Below are 25,159 nucleotides of genomic sequence, written 5' to 3' on the forward strand. Positions count from 1 at the left end.
TGTGCGAGCGATTCAGGGGGCTTACCAAGTGATGGTTTCCAACAGGATGGAAGCGAAGGCAAAAACCACATGCATGGATGTAAGAACATGGTTATAATACAGTTACAATGACAAACAACCCCACATGCGATGAAGAACTGTATATTGGTGTATTCTACTTGGCTTCAGCCCCTCGGCCACAAAACGAGGCAGATCTCTCTAGGCCCACAAGGGCTACGAAAAAGACCATGACTTGACCTAGGGCCAGCGTGTCCCCTGTACCAGCCATCCTCAGATTACTGCCCCATCTGCTATGTACATCATGGTTATTTGCGTTGCAGAGAAAAAAAGAACAGAGACTGCCCTCAATATACGAACTATTCTTACACTATAAATAGAAATGATACAATATCCATATTGTACGTATTTGATTCCATAAACAATAAAAACGATAATTTTAATCCTTTGTATTTACAGAATTATTGTGCATATTAAAAAGAAAAAAAAAAACATATCCACACATCTGATTCTTGGCCCTGCAAGTTGTAGCACTGGCCCCAGAATGTTATGTGCACCAGAAATCCCCCTGTAGACCATTATATCAGTCAAGGGTTCTGAATGATATACAGTCCAACACAGACATAGAACATTTGAGTATACACGGTAATGGCATGAAAGGGCCCACAGCCCTGCGAGGAGCACACAGCCCCGCGAGGAGCACACAGCCCCGCGAGGAGCACACAGCCCCGCCATGCAGCTTTAAATGCCAGCAGAACGCACTGACGGCATTACAGCGTCATCAATGACCAAGCGTTGGAGGGATGTGTAGGGATGGGCATAAGACTAGCAGTTGGTTTTTCTTGGGATTTGGCCTCTTTATCCTTCAAATACTGCTTTTCCTAGCAGTTTTGGCTGACACAGCATTCACACATATGGCAGCCAAAAAAGTCTAATCACTTAATGAAGGTCAGAGAAAGTTTTGGAGAAAGATGCAAGCAACGAGGGGTTCCAGTAATTCCTTCAATGCTGTGCCTGTGACAAACCGGATTCACACCGAGGAGCAAATCACATAGGTCATAAAGTCACAAAACACCGGTATGTTGTTAAATATGCCGGACATTTTCAATGGCTTTGCATAGAAAATATCTGGCATCATGCGCACCTAGGGCAGCCTGCTTTGGGTTACATTTCCCTGATGAAGACCCTGCACGGTTGAAACGTTGGTACAATTAATTTTGTTTTCATGTTTGAGTATTTTGTTTTACTTTCATATATATATATATACATACACACATTTTCGTGTATTATTTAAGGTGTGCACATCCAGGCGATATGATAAATCTCATCAGCAGGATAGGAGTTGTAGTCTACGGCAGCTGGATTCCCAGAATGAGTGAATGCGTGAAAGGTTTAGGAGGATTAAGAGTTGGATGTAAATGGTGGCATTGCGCCATTTTAATGAAGACCACCCCAGGGCATGAACTGGTGTGCTGGCATTGGACTGAACTCAACTTAAATTTTAAAAAAACATTTAGAAACGAGAAAAGCACATATTATGAGCAGGATTTAATGACTTAAAGCTGTGAGGGTAACAACATGGTAGGGAGCTGAACTGCAGAGTTCTCAGGTATAGCCAAGCATCGTACATCCGTCTAGCAGCGAAGGGTTAAAGAGAACACCTACCCAGAACAGAAAAGGAAGGAAAGCATTTGCGAAAATGGCAATTAACGGCAGCTTGCGGCCGGCAACCAGGTGTTATTCTTAGGATGGCAGAGGCACTGCACCACTTTACTGCAGATTCTGCTCTATTTTTATGGCCTGCAAGCCATTTTGTTTTGCTGTAAATCATAGCAACAGGAAACTTTACCCAAACTCTTATAGAACACTTTCCACTCTCCATGCCCGGGAACAAAAAAAAAATAAAAATAACTTAAAAGCAGGGGAAAGATGAAAGAACCTAAATGTTATTGAACGGGTGCTTATTTAGAATTTAGAGTAACGCTTACATTTGATCCCTAAGAATGTACTTTGTGGCGATGTAAAAGAGCGGGAAGCGGTTCTCTCAGGACGCAAGTGTTTTGATGTTGTTGCCACAGAGCTCTCGACATAAGCGAACACCCTTGTATTAGTCACTAAAGATACCTTTGATTACTAAAATAAGGGGACTTTCTGTTCCAGCTCAATCTGATAGTCTGCATGGAGCTTATCAGAAAAGAAACTTTGACTACATATAATACAAGTTAACCCCTAACAGCCCTTTAAACAAAAAAACACGTAAAAAGAAGCACCAATGTTATGAACCAGTGTGCCGAAAGTTTGACGGTAGATAATAATAAAATAAAAACACATACACAAAAAAAATGTTTTGGGGCACAATTACGCTGAAGGAACTAAAATATGTACTTTACATAAACTATTTAGAAACAGAAAAAATACAAGCTATATTTAGATGAGTGACGACCGTGCTCACCATGGCGCTGCTGGACATATCGACCCCCAGATGCAAATACGTAACATTTGGCTATTAATGAGTGCTGCTTGACTTAAAGCAGGATATTTAAACTAACTCGCCGGCGGCGAGCCGGGTACTCGCTACAGCAAAGGCGACAACGGGAATTGTTCATGTACCTTTGCCTTAATGGAACTCATTTTACCTCAACAAGCTAGTTTATCGCCTGAAACCTGTGAAACCTATGGCATCCTGATCGATAATAATAATATTTAATCAATAATTCAGGTACTGCACTAAAAAAACGTAATAGTGACCAACTACTACAAAACTAGGAAGACACACAATGAAGGTAGCGATCGGGATACAATTGGGATTAATCCCAAGATAAGTATATTATATATATATATATATATATATATATATATATATATATATATATATATATATACACATACACACACACACACACACATATATACATACACATACACACACATATATACATACTTAAGTCTCACCAGGATGCCAAAGCTTCCCAGAACTTCACATAAATATAGTCAAATGGAAGACGGTCTAAATGACTGAGGTTCAGCATCTCTGCTCCATATAAAACCAGACATAACACATTTTTGTTTCATATCAAACCCCCTTGCTGAACGTTACGAAGCGATCACTTACCGCCTGAGTCTCAGACAACGTCCACAGCTGTTTTACAAAGTCCACGTCGTCCTCGGTCTTTCCGGCCTGATTTTCTGCTAAGACACAAAGACGAAATGTTAGATTGGTGAATTATACAAAGGGATGGGTGCAAGCTCTGTGATATCTGCGGCATCTTCCCCACCATATCTAGAAATCACTTAATTGCCGGCAATAAAACCGGGTGAGAATGAAAGTGGGGTTGGAAATCACCACTTGCATCTTTAACGTACACGGAAATGTAAAAGAATCCTAAAGTGCTATAAAATCTTTTAAGAGGAAACGGGGCTGCATATTATTCATACTAAGTAATCCAATACAAAGGGACTGAGATCACTTATTGTCTAGCAATGGTGGGAGAACAACTAATTGAATCACAAAGTTAGGTGGTGATGTGTGTTAAAGTGGTCAAAAAAGTTTAGTCATAACTAAGCCATCGCCCCTAACTAGAAAGCAGAACACAGCAATTATACTATTTCTCTCCCAAGTGGCTCTACTTGTACTGCTCACCAAATCACAGGCCTGTACTACTGCAAACCACCCACAATCCTTTGTTAGAGGCCTGCTGAGGATTTTGTAGTCAAGACACGTTTGAAAGGCTACATTTAAGGAAGTTGTGCTGTTCCCACATCTCTGAGATGGAAGATGAAGGGCTACCTCTGCAACATACAAAACATTACATCAAAGAACCACAAGTGAGGCGACTCCTCTCTTAGGTTTCATGGCTATATTGTGTAAAGAACTAAATCAGCGGAACTGCATTTTAATCCAATCAACCGTCTATGGAATTTAAAGCCTATTGGTAAGCAATATAGCCATGAAAGATTAGATAGGACCCGTCAAACATGGGGTACTTTGACATAGAGGGGGGCTACGCAATATATGGCCATATAGTATGTGACGGAATCTGCAATATTTATGCCTTGCACAGGTGTTTATTGAATGGTGTTCCCTGGATATCCGCTGAATTCTTGCTCTGTTTTATGCACTTAACCCAGGAATTGCGCTCACCTTTCTGTATATATTTTTTAACCTCTGCAATATAGGACGCCAAACAGAACTCATTCTCATATGCTATGGAAATATAACTCTAGAGCATTAACACAATTGCATCAATGATTATGTACTTTTCATATACCGGTAAATCATGGATATGCTTCTGGCAGCCATAAAGAGATATATATATATATATATATAGCTTTTATAGGTTGCACAATTCAAAGACACCTGTGGAAGCCAGTTTGGGATCAGAAGATCTTTGGTAGAAGGTTTTGTGCCATCAAGAGTGTAGAACTAAATTGTAATCTGTCCAAAGGAACCGCCTCTCCCCGCAGCAACCAACAAGTCTTATTTTAACCGAGCTTTTCATCAAACTTGTCTTGTAACCTGTTCAATTAACACATAGTTTTGCTGTGACTTGTATTTGCCCGATGAATGTTGGCAGAAGATCTCCAAATGCCAGGAGGCACGTGAAGTTTGTGGAATGCGTCCATACAATGACTTCGCTTTACAATGCAAAAGATTCCATTGTCTGGTGCTATGAAGAAAAAAGAAAACCCAGCATAAAACGAAAAGGGACACATTGCCACCGAGCAGTCAATCGGTGGTGTCTTGTGCCGACGGCAGGTTGTGTGCAATAAGGTGTGTGTGTGTGTGTATGTGTATATATATATATATATGTATGTATGTATGTATGTATGTATGTATGTTCAGTCTCAAGGGCATGAAATTAGCAGCCTGTGTATAGAGAATACTAATATCACCATTTACAGGGACAGAAATTATGCAAAGGAAGTGAAAGGCAATTCTTCATCATATACAGGCTGGTCCCGTCCAATATACCCGAGCAAAACAGCCACTGAGAGGAACGTTAGCATCACTTAACAGACCCCCCCCCCCCAACCATAGAGATCTGACAAATGTATGAATTTCTTTGTGGGCTTAAGCAGAAACGTTCCGATTCTAGGGCCATCCTTTACATAATAAAGAAGGCAGGATAGTAGCCAGCTACTCGCAGTCAATTCAGGGGCTTACGGCACAGGCATGTTTTGATTCTGCCACAAAACCATCTGGACTGATTCACTTTTGTTCTTGACGTTTAATCCTTTGCGTGTGAGCATTTATATTTAAAACAGACACAGAGAGTTTTAAAAAGCATATAAAATCAGCGCTCCAACTATTTACATAAGGAACCGAGGTCTGCTAGACGCATCTATAGGCATCAAACTGTAGTATGATCACAACATGCAGCTGCACTCAAACATTCCCTTTGGGTTTTCAGGGAAGGAAAGTTCAAACTGTCCAGAGAAAAGGCTTCTTTACAATGAGGGCAGTGAAGGTATGGAATTCACTACAGCGAGAGGGGGGCACTGTCACATATATAAAGCAAGAGGACAGGTTACTGCAGAGAGTTATAAGAATAATATAAATACAGATACAGAGTAGGTCTTAGGAGAAATCTGACGCAAAAGGATCAACATTTTTCCTTTATTTTTTTTATCATTAGCAGCTAAAGGGTTAAATTTTTCTTCATCCTTGCATTCCCAGCTGGGACATTTAGAACAGAAAGTGAAGCCCACATGGATACCACAATAATCATCAATCACGTAAGACCATGTCTTTAACGAACATAAACCAGCATGCAGCTCTTAACACCAGAGCATGCACATTAGAGTAGAGCGTAATCGCAGGTTTAATAAACCGCAGCAAATTCAAAGTAGGGACTGTAAGGGAAATTTGGGTGAATCGGCTAATATCATAAATGGATATAAGAGACAAGCAGAGATAAGTATAGTTCTCTTTGTTTGCATCTGTCATGCACGTTGTCCCTGTTGAATGTATGAGGCATTAAAACACACATATCCGATAGCAGGTGTACAATTAATCACAGCGGTCTGACCAGCCAAGCCAGAGGCATAGCAGGACTTAGCGGCAATTATCTCTCCCCAGTGTCAGCTTGCAGCCACTCCTATACAGCTGAAATGTCATCCCACCAACTACTCATCAGATCACTACTCAAGATTTAAAGAGAAACAGCTTTTCATGAAAAACAATGTATGACGATTATTTAGTAAACCAGACCCACTAAGAACAAGCCTGGCTGTTTCCACAAAGATCATTTAAATCAGAACTGCTGCTTAAAGACCGGCCTGACACAATGTTTGTGATAGTGGACATGAATCCAGCACTAATGGTGTGATGGAATTATTCCATCGCTTATAATCCTTACATTACAATATTCTATTGTAGTGGGCTATACTAAGGCTACGCTTGGGGCTACCTTGGTTAGTTATAATCAGACTTACATTTCTATATGATATCTGTGCCTGTAAATGACTGATCTGCTCCACATCCTCTAGTTTGCACTAAAAGAAACAGAAGGAAGAGTGTTCTTACCTGAGGCCATGTCTGTGTCAGATACACTGGGGCAGGCAATCTCGTCCATGTTCACGGATAAATCCAGTCCAGAATCTTCCTCCTTAAGTGAACAAGTAGGGTCACTAGGGTCCTGTACATCATTACATTTATCCTGCAGCGTATCAGACTGCAAGACAGACTGGGGAGACTTGCTAACTAATAATCCAGGATCAGTAACCAATCCATCCTCCACGCCAGGTGTACTACTAGGACCTTTGAGTAAGCTCACTGTAGAAACCTCTTCATTATGTGAAAGCTGGTCCACTAAATCCACTTTTTGCTTGATGGCGTCCGGCACCTCTTCATCCGACTCCGCTGTCTTCTCTGAATTAATAGAGTCAGAGGAGACTTCACTGTCACTGCATGTTGATGCGGTATCAGAACTGGAGTCTCCGTTCTGTAAAGATTCCTCTGCTATTGGATGAAGTGATGCTCGGGAGAGCTTCAAGATTTCAGGATCCTCCTCGTCTGTGTCATCCTCCACTACAGAATCCTTGACAACCTCCTCTGGCTCCTCCTTTTCGCAAGTAAGAAGACATGGTGGCTCTAGATCTGAGAGGTCATTTGGTGGAATTGCCTGCGCCATTTCCACTTCGTTCTCAACCATGCTTTCCGCTGAACATTCATCTAATGCCCTCTTGGACTCATTTGTTTGGAGATTATTACTGTTTAGTGGCTTCAGCACACCTTCAGAAGAACCGGTACAATCTTCTTTAGTCTGCGGCTTCTGTTCCACCTTATCAGACCCAGTTACTTCACTTTGACTAAAAAGCGGCAGATTGAAAAGGTGATCTTGAGCTCTTTGGGTATCCGGTTCACTGTAGATCATATAAAGCACCCCATTTTTTTGATCTTGTTCACAGTCAATGAGTTGCTCCTGGTCAATGTTTGCCTGACAGGTTGTAGTCACAGCAGCCTCCTGCATTTCAGTGCTTGCATGTTTGTATACTGAATGCTCGGTAACGACTTCCTGGTTTTGCAGACAGTCATTATTATTAAACAGCGAGGGAGTGTCCATGTCTCTACTTAACACTCCTTCAGCACACACACTCAATTCACTATGCAATGGGGCAGCCTGCCCAGCAGGGGGAAGCTTGACATTTTCAACACAAGTTAACATTTGCTCCTTCTCTGTAAGAACAGGTGATGTAGTCATTTCCAGCTCTGTTATAATCCCCTGCAGTAAATCTGCTACAAAAAACTCTATACTAGGATTAGTAAGAGATTGGTTTGGTTCATCAGCAGCTGAGTTTATGTTTTCCTCCTTGCATTCTGTCAGTAGGCCAGTGTCGGAACTCTGGAACGTTAGGGAAGAACTTTCTTCAAGAAGTTTGTTGTGACAGAGATCTGCTTCCTTGCTTTGTGCTTTTTCTGATAAACTTCTACCTGAAAGTTCTGCGCTTTTAATGCTTTCTCCAAATTCTGAAAGAGGAGTCTCAGCTTTAATATCCAGGTTGTGAGAATCCATAGGTTTAAGAACTTTATCTATTTCCGTTTCTAAAATATTCTGTTGTTGATCACTCTCAGACAGGTCCAAAGTATCTAACTGATTTTGAAAAATATTTGTTTTCTCATCGGTTTGCCCTGTTATTGAAGCCATGCATGTATTTGAGGCCTCCAAGACTGAAGGTTCCAAAACTGGGGTTGGTGTGGAAGTACTTTCTTGAGGAAAATGCAATCCATTTTTAACCATGATTACATCAGGAAGTTCAGGTTCATTGACGAGAATTATACTTTTATTTAAAATATCCAAACAGTTGTCTAGTGGCTTTTCTTTGTTACCTTCTATCCCGTTAGGTGTATCAAGGCCGACTAGTCCATTCTCTGCTGTGGGATCTGTTTGCTCCGGGTCCAATGTGTTACATTGTTGCAGTGCATGTACACTCATCTCCTGGTCAGAACTCACATCAGTGATATCGACAGAATTACTTAGTGAATAAGTAGGTAGGTTCAGAAGTGGTTCAGTCTCGCTGGTTTCCTGGTCGCTACTCTCTGTATAACTCTGTGCCTCTTCAGCGCTGGTACAATAGCCAGAAACAGCCTGTCCCATAGTTGCACTTGAGTTGTTTGTAAGATCACTGGCTTGGTTTCTAGCTTCCTTAGCCGATGCATTTACAGACGCTGTCTCTTCAGTGGTTATCATTTCCTGACTAGTGCTATCTCTCTCACACAGGCCTTCTTGGTCCAGAACAATTCCAGGTGATGTCATTCCAGTTTCCTCATTTCGATTCTGACCCGACAGAAGGCTTTCAACAGTGTGTCGATCGCTGGACAAGCTCTGTATATAGTCACTGGTTGGCGATACATTTTCTGACTCTACAATAGGCGCAGACCCCACCTCTTCCTCTTTGGCTTCTATATCTTTATTTTTACTTTCAAAGGAAAACACTGCAACTTCCTCACCCACAGTTTCCATAGTATTGTCCAATTCAACAAAGCTCTCTTTTTTACTTTTTTCCGCATCTGCCAAGGGCAGGTCTGGGCTGTCCGTATTTTTAGCATCACTGAGTACGGTTTTTCCTGGACTGAGTGTCTTATCAACAGGACAGTTCTGTAGGTCATCATGGAAGTGGCATAAATCAGTGGTTTGTTCCAAAGCCGTCTCCTGTTCTGCTCTTACACGGTTGCCCTAAAACCCACAGAAAAGAAGGTTATTAATTTAATGCACTTTAACAAAAGAGGGCAAAAGTGAATCAATGCCAGTACAGTATAACTGTTGCCCAGATAACGGCACAAGTTCCCATCTATTTCTCAGATACAACAGCCCTAAAATTATGAGTTATTTTACAGCAAGTGGAAAGCCTACAATACTGGGCTACCAAGTCTGCATTGTTCACAATAAAACGGCAGCAAAATAAAACTGAGAAATTGCAGCCATTCCCTTACATACACCTATTTAAAATGAAATGTCATTTAAAAAAAATTATATACAACCTAGAAGGGCTAGGAATTGCTAAAACATCTTTAAAATAATTAATTATATTAGTCAGCAATTATTCCAGATAAATAAAACATTCAAAGTGCATACAAATTCCCACAACAAAATGTTTTAGAAAATATTCCAATATCATTTTTTAAGAATTCTGGACACTGAAGATGCTGTTCTCTTTGAAAGTTCAGAAGTAAACAAAAGTGCCACTTGTTCGGGAACAAACAGCTCTTTTCAGTCATTTCAGTGTCGGAGGCAGACCCAACTTTAGGATGTAGTTAATTTAACTTTATTAAACAAGTATTTTTCAGCTATGAGTTAATAGGCTTTGAATGTGTGACACGCCACTCTATTTAACCTGACACGGAGTGAGTAAAGGCTCGGATCACAAAGATATCGGTGAATGAGCTCATAGCGACTCATGACCTTATTCTCTCTCTTACCGGACAGTTAGAATGGCTACGAATGTAGCTGTTCAGTTCTTCGATGCGGTTTTCCATGTTGGTCTCGTCCTGGGATTTTTTGCTCAGAGTGTAAACATTTAATCCACAGTGGTGCTTCACACACGAGTCTCCGACACGCTCAACGTGAGAGGCTTCACTCTCGAAGTCCTGCTGTCCAGCTTCCTCCCTAAAGAGATGAGGCATTGCAGAAAAGTTAGTTTACAGAATTCAGACTTTGCTAGGAGAAAAAAAAGTAACCTTTGGTGCCGAGTTCGGGTAATTTATAAGCACCGTCAGTTATACCGACGGACTTAGGAGGACACATGAAAAGTTAAACGAGTATCAGCTTTAAAAAATAACTTTCTAAGATGTGCTTTTTGAAATAGTTTTGACATTATATACCATTTTTAGCCATCTGCATGTGTTCTAGCTCTATTATTTTAGCTCAATGTACTAGACAAATACCCCGACTCCTTATCACCCTGCCTGTGGTTAAATGATGGAATGGCCTCTTGCTGCTGGCTATGCCAATTAATGAAAGTCTATGAAGGGAGAGACTAAACAGCCTAGAGCCATAAAGAATCAGCTCAGTGTGGAGATTGTGCAGAGAAAGTCACCCAAAATATCACAAGACTGACACCAGAGGCAGCCTCCAGATCGGTCGATAAACAACATATATTGGAACAAAAGGAGATAAAGCCAGGCTTTTGCAATTTCTGATCTACATTACTACATATAGGGCTGGATTTCATGCTTAAGGAGAAAAGTTTTTTTTCCATAGGACTTCCTTTTTAAGCCATAACAGCATTTTGCCAAAGCTACACTATTTAAAATAAGAATACGTGATCAATAAACACACCTTGCTCTGCTTTTATACAAAACACAACCAGCTTATTTACAGGCCATGCAAAATGAAAGCATACTAACAAATGCACCATACGCATTGCTGCAAAATTATTATAATTCATTTAAATTATTTTGCAAGGATTTTTAAGCTTAATAGTGTTTGTTACATTTTTTTATTTTTTTTTTAACTTATCCAAAAAAAAAAAAAAAGGCACTCAACCTCCACCACTCAACAGATTATAGTGTTGATGAAGGGGAAATCGAGGAATCCCATTTCCATTAAACTTTGCATTATGTTGCTAGGGTACAGACGTTGAAAAACTGTGTCTATAGGGGTTATATATAAAAAGAAAGCCTTGCATAAAGGTGTGCAATCACTAAGGAACCCGGCTACGCAAGCTTGAACCATAACTGCTATTCACCCCATTGAACTGGATATTTGTGGATAATAGCATAAAAATATCCCTTCTTCAGCTGTAGATGGGGTTCTCTCTGGAATCTATTTGAAAAGACGTTATGGGAAATGTAGTCCTATAACAATGTAGTAACTGCACATTTATGTCTGCCCTGTTTGTATGGTATGTGTATTTCTCAGTTGATTAAAAGACTACTATGTTGGCTTTTTTAACAAATGTACCTCCCAGCACGGCGTGTGTTAAATAAGTTAAATTTTCATGGTCCAGTAAAAAAAAATGGTATGTGTATTTCTCAGTTGATTAAAAGACTATTGTGTTGGCTTTTTTAACAGATGTACCTCCCAGCACGGCGTGTGTTAAATAAGTTTCATTTTCATGTTCCAGTAAAAAAAAAAAAAATTCTGGTGCAAAAGTCTGATAAGTAGTCTTATCCCCATAGCAGTCGATGGAATGTTCCTGCTTAATGGACCATACCAACTGGTTGCCATGGGGATAAGACTCCTTTCAACAACTTCTCACAGAGTCTCTTTTTATCCTGCAAGGTGGCTTCAGCACCCAAAGATCAAACTGGAAATGATGCTTACAAACCAGAGACACTACCACAAAATCCCGGAAATTAAAGTCATACTTGTGAATTTTATTGTGGGAGAGTAAAGGTTAACTGAAATCATAAAAATGTGATATATGGATTACACACTGTGTTTTACGTGGCCTATGAAAACTGATGTGGCAATTACCCAACACCCAGATGACCATTAATTAAGTTACATAATCATCATTAAAGTGCTCAGAACAAACACTATATTTGCCGTCTCCCTAATGAGAATAATGAAAAGCAAACGTGGATGAATGGCATCTATTTGGGATAACACTTCCTCGTCACTGTCTGCTGTGAGGTCACGATGCTATTTCTGTAATGTTTAATCATACTGTTACAAGCTGAAAACGCACAGCACTTAAATCAGTATTTGGAAAAAGCAACACGAGTCCCTCCCTTAGCAACTTTTCACCCTGCCCTCCCGTCGCCTAAGCCAAACTGCCGAGCCATGGAAACGCCAACAACAACAACTGCAGGGCTTGGGATAAACTATTAGGCACGTGACATCATCTGCATCACCAAAGATCAATGGTCCTTTCATGATCAGAAGGGAAAACATTCTAATCAGCGATCAAGAAATATTTAAAGATATTTTAAATCATTTAGGGGGTTTTCCCAAATTCAAAGATATTTTTCCCTAAAAAGAGTTTGGGGTTTTTTTCTTTTTTTAAACAAAGAGACTGTAATAATTATTATTTCCCAATTTTCAATTCTAAAGTTTTGCCAGGGTAGGTGGGGCGGATCCCCTTGTGCACTTGATCCCCCCACTCCTTGATCCCCCCACTCCTGTCAAAACATATCAATGTCCAGCTCCCACCCTCAGATAACCATGGCTTCCATGAAAAACCCTGCTCTGTTTACTTAACTTCCAGATGCCCCCTGAGACAGTGGGAACGAGGGCCAGTTAGAAGTACCAGCTCAATGCATCACCACACGCTTACCCCCCTTGGTGGCCCGTTGGAAGCCAGATGCATACGCACAGGCCAAGGTGCCAGGTTCAACAAAAGGGGGTGTTTAGGACTTTATACACCAATTTATTTAAAGAATTAAAAATCAGGCCGGAGGCAGTGATGTTTGGTGTACAGTTACCCAGTAAAATGTTTCAGGTATGCAGCTGAAATATATACAGGTGACAACACAAAAAAGTTAGGTTGCTGAGAAGAACCACGTTCCTGATCCCGTGGAAGCATGCGTGGGTTAAGAAAGCTGTCATTTTTTATGATGGTTGCACACATGGACAGGGATGACAGAGAGGACTCTGGGAATGATAGAGAGGACGGTGGGAATAACTTCACAGTCAAGCAATCATTTTTAGATGTCCGAGTAAAATTATTCTTATATAATTCTATTATTACACATACTCTTGATGATGTTTATACATAGAGATTAGAGAGTGACATAGTAACAGAATCTGATGACAGCTAAGAGCTGTTTGGACCATCTAGTCTGCCCATTTTTCTTCAGACCTTAAGTCCTTGGTCTTATCTTCAGGAGCCATTTGTCTATCCAACACATATTTAAACAGCCTCACAGTATTAGTCACTTCTGCTGGGAGGCAATTCCACTTATCTACCTCTCTCCTAGTGAAGAAAGACTCACATTACATCTAAGCCAACAAATTGAGACTTGAAATGCCAACAAGAGTAGTGGCAATGCCAGAGCTAGCACTCAGCAGTAGGCTTGGAAGGTTCCAGTGGAAAAGTCTTAAAAGGCAACAACAATATAGATATTTCTTATTACATCATGTTGTTCACTACGCCACGGTGTGTATGACATCAGGCACATGCAAATTATGCCATAATAAACACAAGAGTGTCCGTTAAAAATAACATTCACTACACGTTAAATCGTTGGCATAATAAGCTTCTCTTTACCTTTCTTTGCCCCCGTGATACCCTTTTGTTGGTGGGTTGATTGCTTCCCAGTACTGCAGGTGTACTGTGTAACACAACACCTAATGGATTTACACACCGAGCTCAGATATCACACAGGCATTTAACCCAGACCCTACCTTGTGCGTATCACCAACCTTATGCCATATGCCTTGCCACAAAATAACAGCAGAAACACAGATGGGGGCGTCCACTGAGCATCCTACGGTGTGATCCTTGGTTCTAACACCTATGCCAGGGGCGTCCAACCTGCGGCCCTCCAGCTGCTCCAGGACTACATCTCCCATAATGCTCTTTCGGCTAAGGTGCTGGCTGAGGAGTATGGGAGATGTAGTCCTGCAGCAGCTGGAGGGCCACACGTTGGACGCCCCTGACCTATGCAATAGAATATGAATTATAAAGATAAATGTCTGCCTTTTTCTTTTTACGGTCCCAAAGTCAATAAAGATGAATTTATTTCCGTAACAAACCTCCGGTGAAGCTTCTGCACTTTGCGCATTAACTTCCCTTCCGACTACCAAATCTAAAGATAAAATCTTACGCCGAGCCGTGAAGCCAACGGTAGCGAATCAGCAGGAGCCGAACAGATTTCCTGCGTGACCCACGAGGGAGGGGATGGGGCTACTTGCTTGCAAAATAAAACCTTGCAGACGCTTAATGACCTCATATTTCTTTGCATTATTAAGCCTCTTAGTATTCTAAACAGACACAATAATTAATAGCTACAGTGCTACTGGTATGGCATATATTGTTACTCACACACTAATGTGGTAACCAAAGCATTACTGGGGTAACAAGGCGACCCCGGCACTTTAAGGCCAGCAGCCATCTAATGGGGTAAGCCGACCGTTGGATATCACAGACCACAAGTTATGTTTTTCTGCTTGTATAGCACATCCAGACGGGGGCAACCACCGGAGCCCTCCATCTGCCTTTCCAGAGGAGTATGGAGGGATGTTGGCATTTGCCCTGTGTGCCAGTGCAGGCCGGGTTGTAACTCTTGTTATTCTCAGAAGCAATGTATCCATCTGTTTAACCCTTTAATAGGAGAAGGGCTTCAAGGTATAGAAAGGTTGCTCCAGGTGATAAAATACAAGATACGTTGAGAATGTGAAAATGTACTAAAATCTACTGCCATACAAGGAAATTACAGGGAAAATATTGGGTTCATCTAGGGGATTAACTGCTTCATGATACACGATAATCCACGTGGCTTTATATAAAGTATCCTGCTTCTGTGGCACAAAGAAGGGTACATAACCAAGGGCTATTAAGGAAACTGCAGAAATATTTAGTCTAATCTCATGGTATTTATTTTGTGGCAACCATTGAACTTTCAGTGATAAGACGCATGAAAAGGGGAAAATGCTCGAGAGTAAATATACGATGTATTTCAATTAGAATAATGATAGCCGGCAGACTGAGGAGCGAGTTGGAGACAGACTACCTGGCTCCAAATGGCAATACGCGTCCTGCTAAAATAGTCTGCAGCAGGTGGGGGGGACTTTATGTTCTGTTACATGTATAACATTAAGCCCACTTAAATGGAAACCTGCGTTCATTTGTATAATTCATCAGCGTTCACAAAAAGCACAAAACTTTGATTTATTAAAACTAGCAGAATGTGGACAACATGGCAGCAAAATCCCAAGTACTTATCCCCCTCTAATGCAATCCCTCAATGTTAATGGAGCCGTCATCTCCCCGTCCCCTCACACCCGCTGCCTTGGTGTCACCCTTGACTCTGACCTCTCGTTCACTCCCCACATTCAGTCTGTCTCATCATCATCATCCGATGATCTCCTTCTGTCCTCTCCTCTGACTTCTGGATCTCATGCAGGCGTGCAAAACTTCTCAAGGGCTGCCCCTATTCTCTGGAGTGCCCTCCATGGTCCATCTGTCTTTCCCTCTGCCTTTGGCCGTGGGTTAAAATTGATACATACTTATATCACCCCGCATGAAACCAGGAAAATGGCATTCTATAAGGGCACCATCACCTGTGCCTAGAGTTACGGGAATATCAAGAAACATCAGCATTGAAGATCAATGCTGTGGCACTGAAAATGGTCGAAGGGGTTATTTGTTTTTTAACTTTAAAAATGACTTGTAGAACTAATTGTAGAAACAAATGAAATCATAACAAGAGCAGAAAAAAGAACATAAGCTTAAAATGAGAAATGAAAACCTTCCCAGTCACAACTCAATCTAATGCATAAGTCAGAGGTGCGCTGAACACAATTAAAGAGTTAATGCACGGGCTCCATTCCCCTAGATCCTCGGGCAATTTCTGCGGTTATACGATGCTGCAAAAACATACAATAGAATGTTTCTCTCTCCTATTAATAATACTACAGGTTAGCAATAAAAAACATACATTAAAAGGGCTGCTTTGGGTTCTTTACAGAACCCCTGCTGATTAATGAGGGCTTTATCGCTGCATGTTTGGAAAGCTGCTTCATTGTGAACCTTAAAGGCCAATATTCTTTGGCCAAGTAATGGCTGTATAGCACATTTATGACCCGCACCGAAATTAAAATATGTAATATACTTTTACAGGCCACACGAGACCGGAGCTGCCCTTGGTTATACAGAAATCCACGCTGATAAAGTCTGGCTGAAGCGCTCTGTATAAAGGTTAGGCCAGTAATGGTGATGGATCAAAGCAATAAGGCTAGCAAGTGTTATAAATGCCTTGAAGGAACAACTTCATTATTTTCTTGATAGCTCCTTTCACAGAGTTTTCATTTGGAAACGGTACACTGGTTTTCCTATGACAGCAGAGTTCAGGAATTTACAGATCCATACTGATGCGGGGGGTTTCTAGATGGACCCTTTAACCTGGAGCTCCCATTGGCTGAGTAGCGACGCTGCCTCGGCCAATAGGACTCGGAGTGTCCCAATGGCTGAAAACGGGTGAGGGATAACCAGAGTTCAAACACCGGACAGTGCAGCTTTGCGTCTCTTAATTCTTCTTTTCAGGTTTTATTTAACCTCATCTAAAGTAATGGATCTGCAGAATGGCAGTAGATTAGGTATTTAAAGTACATATTTTATTATGAGCAGAGAGCAGTTCCTTACACTGTCAACAGATGATGCAATTTGAGGAAGCCTCTCTCCAGAGCCAGGCTTAAAGGTGTAGCACCTTCGTTGTTGGGTACAGCTAAAGCTCGTCTTCCTCCCGGCTGCTCCAAAAGGAACTTTGACAGTCGACACAAGCCCAGTCTTGCTGCAAAGTGCATCAACGTCTCCTGCAGCTGGACATCTAAAAAAAAAAAACCGAGAAGCAGGGTGGGAAAATTACAACCAGCACTAAGGTGGAGGTCTTAAACTCACATTTATATGCACCGTATTTGCAAGTAGGAAATGACAACTGCATGTAGGTCTATGGGAACAATAAAGGAGATATCCATGACTCTTGGTGTTAAGGTCAGCCAGTCAATTCTGCCCAGCCAGTCACGCATAACACTAGTCAAAACCACAACTGCCGCTTAAGTGAATAAACCCCCGTTTGTCCATCGCACACAGAAAAAAAACAACATTAAATCTAGATTGGAAGAGTATAGTGAACCACTTTGAGGGTCAAGTTTACTCTGAAAAAGTTTAAAACTTTTGTAGGGATACCTACTGAAAAGTAGATGCATAGATCAGAACATACCTTGTGACTATGATTACTAACAAGGGATCCCATACGGCAAAAAAGTCCCAGGGGAGAAGCGGACGGCAGCGAGAGACGCGAGTCGGTTTGAGGGTTCGGACTCCGGTTTCGTCGCGGAGTCTGCTCACCTGTGTATTTTGAACGGCAGCCAGCACTGTTCTTGGTTTAGCAGCTGGCTGGTTACTATGAGTCATAAGGCCACATTCCACATTCATAGCATTGCTGTTACACCTCAGCTTTATGTTATTCTACCAGCGCCAGTACCTTAACTACAATATTAATAAAGAACAATAAACCAATCATTCGGCCCGACTCATATTGCTCTAGATCACGGGTGGTATTCAAACAGCTGCTTTGCAACTATGGAAAGTCCCAACAAACCTTGCATTATACTGCGGGGAGTATACAATCATTAAGTATTTACTATAACATTGTTATCCACAAAGACGGCTGGTAACATTCTCTCTGGATGTGACCGCTAATTAAGAAGCTAAAGCACGCTTGGCAACATTCTCCACCCCGATCCAAAGGGGATTTGAACACAAACAACCCAGTCATCCTCTGGATCCTACCAAAAGTCCCACTCACTCCAGAGATCATGGGGGCTCTACATGGAATTGCACATTAAATGCATTGTAAAAGGATACAGAAAGCGGCCTAGAATATTTTGCCACCCACTGGTTAAATGTTGGCCCACTTGTTGGCATCAGTTAATTATTCTGAAGAGTTCAGCGCAGAACAGGGATTTAACCAGGTCTTTGAGCAACAAGTATACACAACAGTCATAATCATTATAGTGTGTTTTCACACCTCCACCAGTTCCTTAATCTGGACACTGGTTTCACGTGTAATGGACCTTAATCCTCCATAAGTAATCAAAACATTCTCACGCTCATCCAACAAACATATCAATAGTCTATTTATGGGTATACATCCACACTCCAATACTCTATACGTATTTAGATTACGTATACAAAATCACATATAAATCCTACCTTTTATTCATTTAATTTTCTAAAGCCACTGCTGCGGTGCAACCTTTTTCAGATTTATTTTGGTTGGTGTGGCTTGGTTTTTATTGGACATTGTTACATAGGAGGAAATTATGAAGGTATAGGTTCTATATGGAAAATGGCGTAACTATTGACACTTCCAATATTATAACTAGGTAAGAACCATTAATGTGTCATCAATTAATAAGTTGAATTTATTTTGTGTCCCTCAGCGAGTGTATGTTACTAACAGTCTTCTCCATTTTTTTGCCCCTATGGCAAAGCTAAAGGAGGAGAATGGTCAACCTGCACAGTGCCAGTTGTAAGAATATCAATACTTTTACTGTGCCATTCAATTATGTGTGTTACCAGTGCGAAAGCAGGCATACCTTAAACCAGGGCTCAACAAACCCCAAGTTGCCATGGCAAAAAAAAAAATTGCAAGGGAGCACTGTACTTTCTGCAACGAAGGCCCACCGAACCAACACAGGCAAAGGTACAAAAACAGTGTTTGTGTTAGTATGTATGCAAGTATGTCGCTGTGTGTGTTTGTAAGTACACTAAGCATCTTACTGTGCGTGTAAATATGTTAGTATATCAGTGTGTGTATAACTGTGTGTTAGTGTGTTTAAGTATGTTAGTATCTAGGAAAGAAAAAATGATTCCTACATTTTTTGGAAAATTTGTCAACTCGTCTTAAAAACGTATTTAACTTTCTATTTTCAAACAATTAAGAACAACAGTCTTGCATTGATGAAGATGTGGTCTTATCTTTTTTAACAAAATGAGATGATAAAAATGACAAAAATCTGCACATAGAGAAAACAATCTAATGCCCTGTCTATTTGCATAAGCCACCGTGCAAAAGCAAACAGAGCACAGAATACAGAGTCTGTTGCGTTGTTTGTTTAAAGTGTCCTTGGCGGACTGTTATTGCTGCGATGTTCAGCAGTCTCACAGATGTGAAGTTCAAGGAGCTTGGAGATGGGAGCTGAGGCTGTTTAGACAGCTGAACTGGTGTAAACTGACAAATGTGTTCAGTGCATCTGGTGACAGATACCACCCACTGGATATGGGTTTAGTACGAGATACCGGAATCATTCTCCAGATAATGAATGATTTCCCTCAGCAGAGACTCCATGGTCTTTAAATATCTTCCTCCAAAGCACAGACATATATAGAACATAAAGCAATGCCATCTCCTTCCCTGTCCTTGTGAGTCTAGAAACAGCAATTAGCCTAAGCTGTCTGGAGAATAAACACATTTAATGCATTCTTTCACCCGCTCTATTGAATTGAACACTTTTGTAACTAAATGCAGCATTAAAAACATAATCCCTAGTTCTGTTGAATTCCTAAACCTACCCAGAAATAACTTAACCATGTAAAAGGTTGCCTTAGTCATGAATTTTCCTGTGAACTTTTGCCGTGTGACACAAAAGCAGGTATCGGTAGGTTGCGGCCATAAAAAAAAGCTTTGCGTTTTTATTTCATCAAACCTACTGTTTTGTCTAAGTGGAACAGCACCTATAAGCTCGTAAACTAATTTATACCAGACACTCAGAAGTGAGCGCAGATAAGAAACCTCCATTAAGAAACACATACAGAGAACGCGCTTCCTGGAAGGGAAGTGCCTCTACAGATCGTGCTGCAGACGTGTAAAAAGGGTTCCAGCTGCAAAATGTCGTAAATGGTATGGCCCAATCAGCAGACCACTGCACCAGAACTCCCTTCCATATGGAACCCCATTATATAAAAATGTATTTCCTGATGAGCCATACTTTGCATTGTGTGTGTATATTATATAATTATTAGCGGATCTCAAGATTTATATTTCTACAATGCATCACCTTCCAGAGGTTACCAGAGCTTTGTTTGGTGTTACTTTGTGTTAAACCATTGCTTTCACCATGCTTTTACTCGGTTTGATGACGATGACGTCATGAGATAGATGTAATGCAGAAGGATCAATTCAACCGTACCTTTTATTCTTGGATTTCCTCCAAGGACATTCCAATCACTGGGCAAGTGCAGATGTCGAAAGGCGAGTGTGATCTTTTCATCTAGAACAGTCACATCCCCAGGTGATGGTCTCGATCTGTCCAAAAACCTGGCAAATATTAGTGCCTGTTGGTTGTCTGCATTGGCAGCTAAAAACTGAGCCGAATCGTATGCCTCGTCTTGCACAAAGTCAAAATTGTTCTCCGCCACCACCACAGAAAACCCTTTCCTGGAAGCACAAAGTGATACCTTGACTCGTTCACAGCAGTCGTGACCTGAGAAAGAAAACATACTCTATAATGGAAACCAAATCATTTTGTTAAAACACAATTGAATCTCTATTGTAATTCTAAACAAATACATTACAGCAAAGTAATAATTGTTCAGCTTTTTGTAACTGTAGACATATACAGTACCGCTGCAAGGAGTTCATGGGGAGCAGGATGCTAAATGAAAATGGCATGTACCCTTTCATAGGGGCACAGAGGGCTTCTGTTCAGAGTCCCTGCTACGACAAACTAGCTGCTGCGGAAATGCAGATATAAGCCTACATATTCTCAACGCAAGCAAACAACGAGCACAAAACCACATACTCCGCAAACATGAACAGTGAGCTTTGGGGAACCACATAGTAGTTCTAGAATGACAACTCTCATGATTCCTGGTTGGAGACAATCAACCCCAACTGTAACTTGCACTACCTACATTATGGAGCTTTCCTAAGACAACAAACAGAAGAACAGACGCGCTTTACTGCATTACTTGCAAGTGCTGTACACTGCAGTGTATTTTTGCAGCAGTGGTAAAGCAATGCAGTAAACCAAAGGAACTATAACACACAGAGGATAATGGGGAGAATAACCCATAATGAAGGGTTAATACACACACACACAAAACCTACTACATTGTGCTCAATTAACCACCAGGAACTAAGACATGAAGTAATGATGAGGCTGTCAGGATGAAATAAGAGCCTTCCAAGTGGGACTGTCCGGTTTATTTGTATACAGAACAATACGACAAAGACTACAGTAAAGAGAAAGTTGCAGTTTCGTCTAACAAAAAGGCTGGTGACCGGTTACATTAATGTGTTAATGTACCCTTATTAAATTAAATGATCAGATATCAATTCTTTAAAATGCCGAGCTGTATATTTAACATTACTTACACATTTTTTATGTTATATCAATGTTTAAAATGAAATGCTCCATAGCACAAACTGTCATATAAACCTCAAGCCCCTGACAATCACTTCCAATCAAAAACATTAAACCTTCGCGGAGTTCGGCAAACTTTTCCATGTGTACACCATGCACATATATTTCCTATTATAAGTAATGCCGCTCAGTTACAGTATTTACACGGCAATGCCGATACATTGTGTGCCATTGCACACTGACACAGGTTTACTCACAATCAGGGCTAGGCAAAGTGCCTGTACCTGGACTGCAGTGTCCATGACAAGGCTTGTGGAAGTTTATGAGGCCCACAACGCTGCTTTTAGCGGAATTTCGGCATAAACCATACACCAGCCATCTGCTACTAACACCAGAGACCGGGTATGGAGCTTCACAGCAATTCAGGTCCCTCACTATACAAAATCCTTCCATAAAATCAGAGCATAACAATTGCCACCATTCTCTGCCCACGGGACATTTTCACAGTTAGGAAGCAGGAGACGCTCGGCTCCTTCGACTTACCCTGCAGCTCATTGCAGTTTTCTGTTTCTGGCACTTCTAGATCAACAGGTCCATTACAGCAGTACCCCCAGCATACCGGCCGAATGCGATGTGACCACGCAAAGTACATCTGCTGCCCCGCTGGTCATTGACTCTACAAAGTCATTCAACTTATGTGCCCAGGAAGGGTGGGTGTTGAACAATATTAAACACTACGGCTCAAACAATGCCAGGAAAGAAAATGCTGCACAAAGGCACTGCGTCAGTGACTAAACGGACTGGTGATTTAAGGCATTAAAATGTCATTTTAAAACTCATTTATCGCTGGATGGTTCATCTTGGACGGAGGGGCAGTGTGGTGCTGAAAGGGTGTTCGCTTCCTATTTAGCAATGTTTTGCTCTGCTAGCCTGACCTTCTTTACATGTGTGTTTTGCACAATGGAAAACAATGCTGCGGAACAAAGAGAGCTGAGAATGATTGCAGAACATAAAAAAAAGATTATGTAAAGGACTCACGGACCGCATTAGCAGGATGTCAAACACAAGGATCAAGAGAAGAACTCCTTTAATCTTGCAGACATTAAGAGCTTACTGTGCTGAAAGTCTTAGGGACAGAGCGAGCCAGGCCCAAAGAAAGTCTAGGAACGAGCCGGGCAGGATTTACACTCCGCACCCTTTAGCACAACGTCCTGCATGGACTAGGGAACGGGCCACAGAGACCCAAAAATCTCAAATACAAATTAAAATGTAACACTGGTAAAGTATGTTATATACACACTTCTTATTATACTTAGCGCATGCACTTACATCCCAATTAAATAAAAATCCACAGGAAAAACAGCATTAACGCTACTGTGCGGTCAACAGAAGAGACAGACTCTGGATTCATTATTTCTTAGCAGGAGATGCAACACATGGGCGGAATAAACATATAATAAAGCTGTATAAGAAGGCACTCAATGTGTTAGCTTTTACTTGACATTTAGACTAAGCCTCTCATGCAATATACATTATACACGTTACAAAGCTTATAGCTTTTTATTTTTTGTTTAAATACGTGCAACCAGCAGCCAGGTATACGTGGGTACCTATTAGCCCATTAAATACACAAACCAGAATTATGTCATTTCAATATTATGTTCATGTTTTTACTTTGCGAAAGAGACAAACGTTAGTAAATAGAAAATATGAAAGAAATCTCAAGAGCCGTGTTGGAAAAAACGCAGAGGCGCCCCGAGTGCTTTCACAGGTAGACAAGAGTATGCAACGTCATTATGTCTAAATAGAACTTAATCCCTAATCCAATTAGACCAGCGCTGATGGAAATCACTTCCATGTTAAAGGAACAGCTCGTTCCCCAAACGGATATATTTCTCTGGTAATGGTAAAAATACACACTTGCATACGATACAATTTTTGATTTAAAAAAAAGGGGCAGCCACCTAGCAACACAAGTATTACATGAGGGAAACAAGCAACGGTAGCATTGTCCCCGGAGTTGTCACATGTGTTATCACATGGCAGGAGCATACGTTTCTCTAGTCGGAGATTACTTGGCTGTTCAAGTTGGCAACGAATTTCATTATCGATTAGTTGAATCGATTTTTATCGATTATAAAATGAGGGTTTTTTCAGAGCAAATGCTCTGAAAGGGATTGAGCCTTTGCCCCTGCAATTTGTTTTTGTGCTGCCAAATGCTTCAATATTGAGATATTCACCAACACCGGCTGAACAAACGAACAAATAGATTGACGATGGCTTTCTAAGTTCCTTTTATCCCCATGACATGTCAATTGTCGTTACGGGGTTAAAACTACTCAAACCTTGTGCTTTTTGTTAATCAGCATGCTTGGTTTAGCAATAGTTTGGAACCTATTTGTATATATTTTGTAAGTAACCTCATAGAAACCATGATCAGTGGCTGCACGTGGCACAGATGGCATTATCTCATCAACTTCCTGTCCTAAACCGATCTCCCTTTTCCTTATCCTGTCCTGACAAAGGCTGCTTGAACCAAACAACAACCTAACAATAGGCGATTTAACAGGCAGCAAAAAGTATACAGATCATGAGGTTAATAAGATGGCTACTCACATATTACACACAAAAGATGAGTTATAATACATAAATATTGCTTATTTTAATTGGTAAAAATTGAATAAATACCATAACTGAGAACTCTGCAAATGATTCGACCCTTACAATCTTTTGATATTAACCCCATAATGGAAAAATATCAAGTGGGCTCCCAGATTTGTCCGCCTGTCTCGTAATTTATAGACAAACTCACTGATTAGCGACTTCTAGACTTGCATGAAAAATTGGTAGACCAGTCAAATCAAAGCATCAAATCCTAAACGTTTTGTGACTGTTTTAAAAGTTAGTGTTAAAATTATTTAAGAGCACCATTCAAACCAATATATCATTCATTTATTAAAAGTAGTGAAACTTTTTCAACGTTTAAAAGCTTAATGCAAGGATAAAAAAAAAATGAGAGCATTTAAACGTACGAGGACAACCAGCCACCCTTGCTGTTGATTTAGCAAGAATGGGCTGTTTGTGTCATGTGCTTCACAACAGCAGATGTCTGCAAATCCAGATAGAAATCACAGAGAAATGTGCAGTCTGACATTTTAGTCGCAAGTTATGTCAGTTGCACCAAATCTAATGCAAAGACGATCTGCACCCAAATTTTAGACGCACCTTTAACCTTCACCGAGTACACAGAGATCAACACAATATTGTATTAAAAAGAAAAAAATGCAACATTAAATTTAACAGATCTAAATGCTTTTATTGATGTATACAATGCCTTCATATTCTGTAACTACAGAAAGTCACGAGGGCCCTGGGGGTCCTATAGATGCCCCATCTTCGTGTGCTCCTGCTTAATAAAACAGATAGTGGCTACAGAATATCATCTGAGGGACTATAAATCCTATCATTCTCGGGCTACCAAAAGGTGAAATACAGATGATTGCTTATATTAGCTACACATAAAACACCTGCTACCCAACATAAAGGACTATGCCATATAAAAGTTATCTTTGTACTATCACATGATGAACATGTATAACAGCAGTTTAGGAAGGGGGGGGGGGCAAGAAAATGCTACCAGGTTTTAATAATAAATATTCTTCAGAGACTTTTTAAGTAATCTTGAT

At 40.8% G+C, this 25,159-nt stretch overlaps 1 protein-coding gene across 1 annotated transcript in view; it reads right to left on the reverse strand.

Moving 5' to 3' along the window:
* Positions 1-25,159, reverse strand: part of LOC149300018 (A-kinase anchor protein 13-like) — a 93,932-nt gene that overhangs the window by 60,098 nt on the left and 8,675 nt on the right. Inside the window, exons 3-7 of the mRNA XM_089485506.1 lie at positions 20,298-20,591; positions 16,747-16,930; positions 9,917-10,103; positions 6,524-9,173; positions 3,110-3,186 (exon numbers count right to left, since the gene is read on the reverse strand). Coding sequence (XP_089341632.1) covers positions 3,110-3,186; positions 6,524-9,173; positions 9,917-10,103; positions 16,747-16,930; positions 20,298-20,591 — 3,392 coding nt within the window. The remainder of the gene's footprint in view (positions 1-3,109; positions 3,187-6,523; positions 9,174-9,916; positions 10,104-16,746; positions 16,931-20,297; positions 20,592-25,159) is intronic.

The sequence above is a fragment of the Sceloporus occidentalis genome, unplaced genomic scaffold (assembly GCF_023333645.1).
Source record: "Sceloporus occidentalis isolate IW3139 unplaced genomic scaffold, rSceOcc1.0.p SCAF_26, whole genome shotgun sequence".
NCBI classification, from domain to species: Eukaryota; Metazoa; Chordata; class Lepidosauria; order Squamata; family Phrynosomatidae; genus Sceloporus; species Sceloporus occidentalis.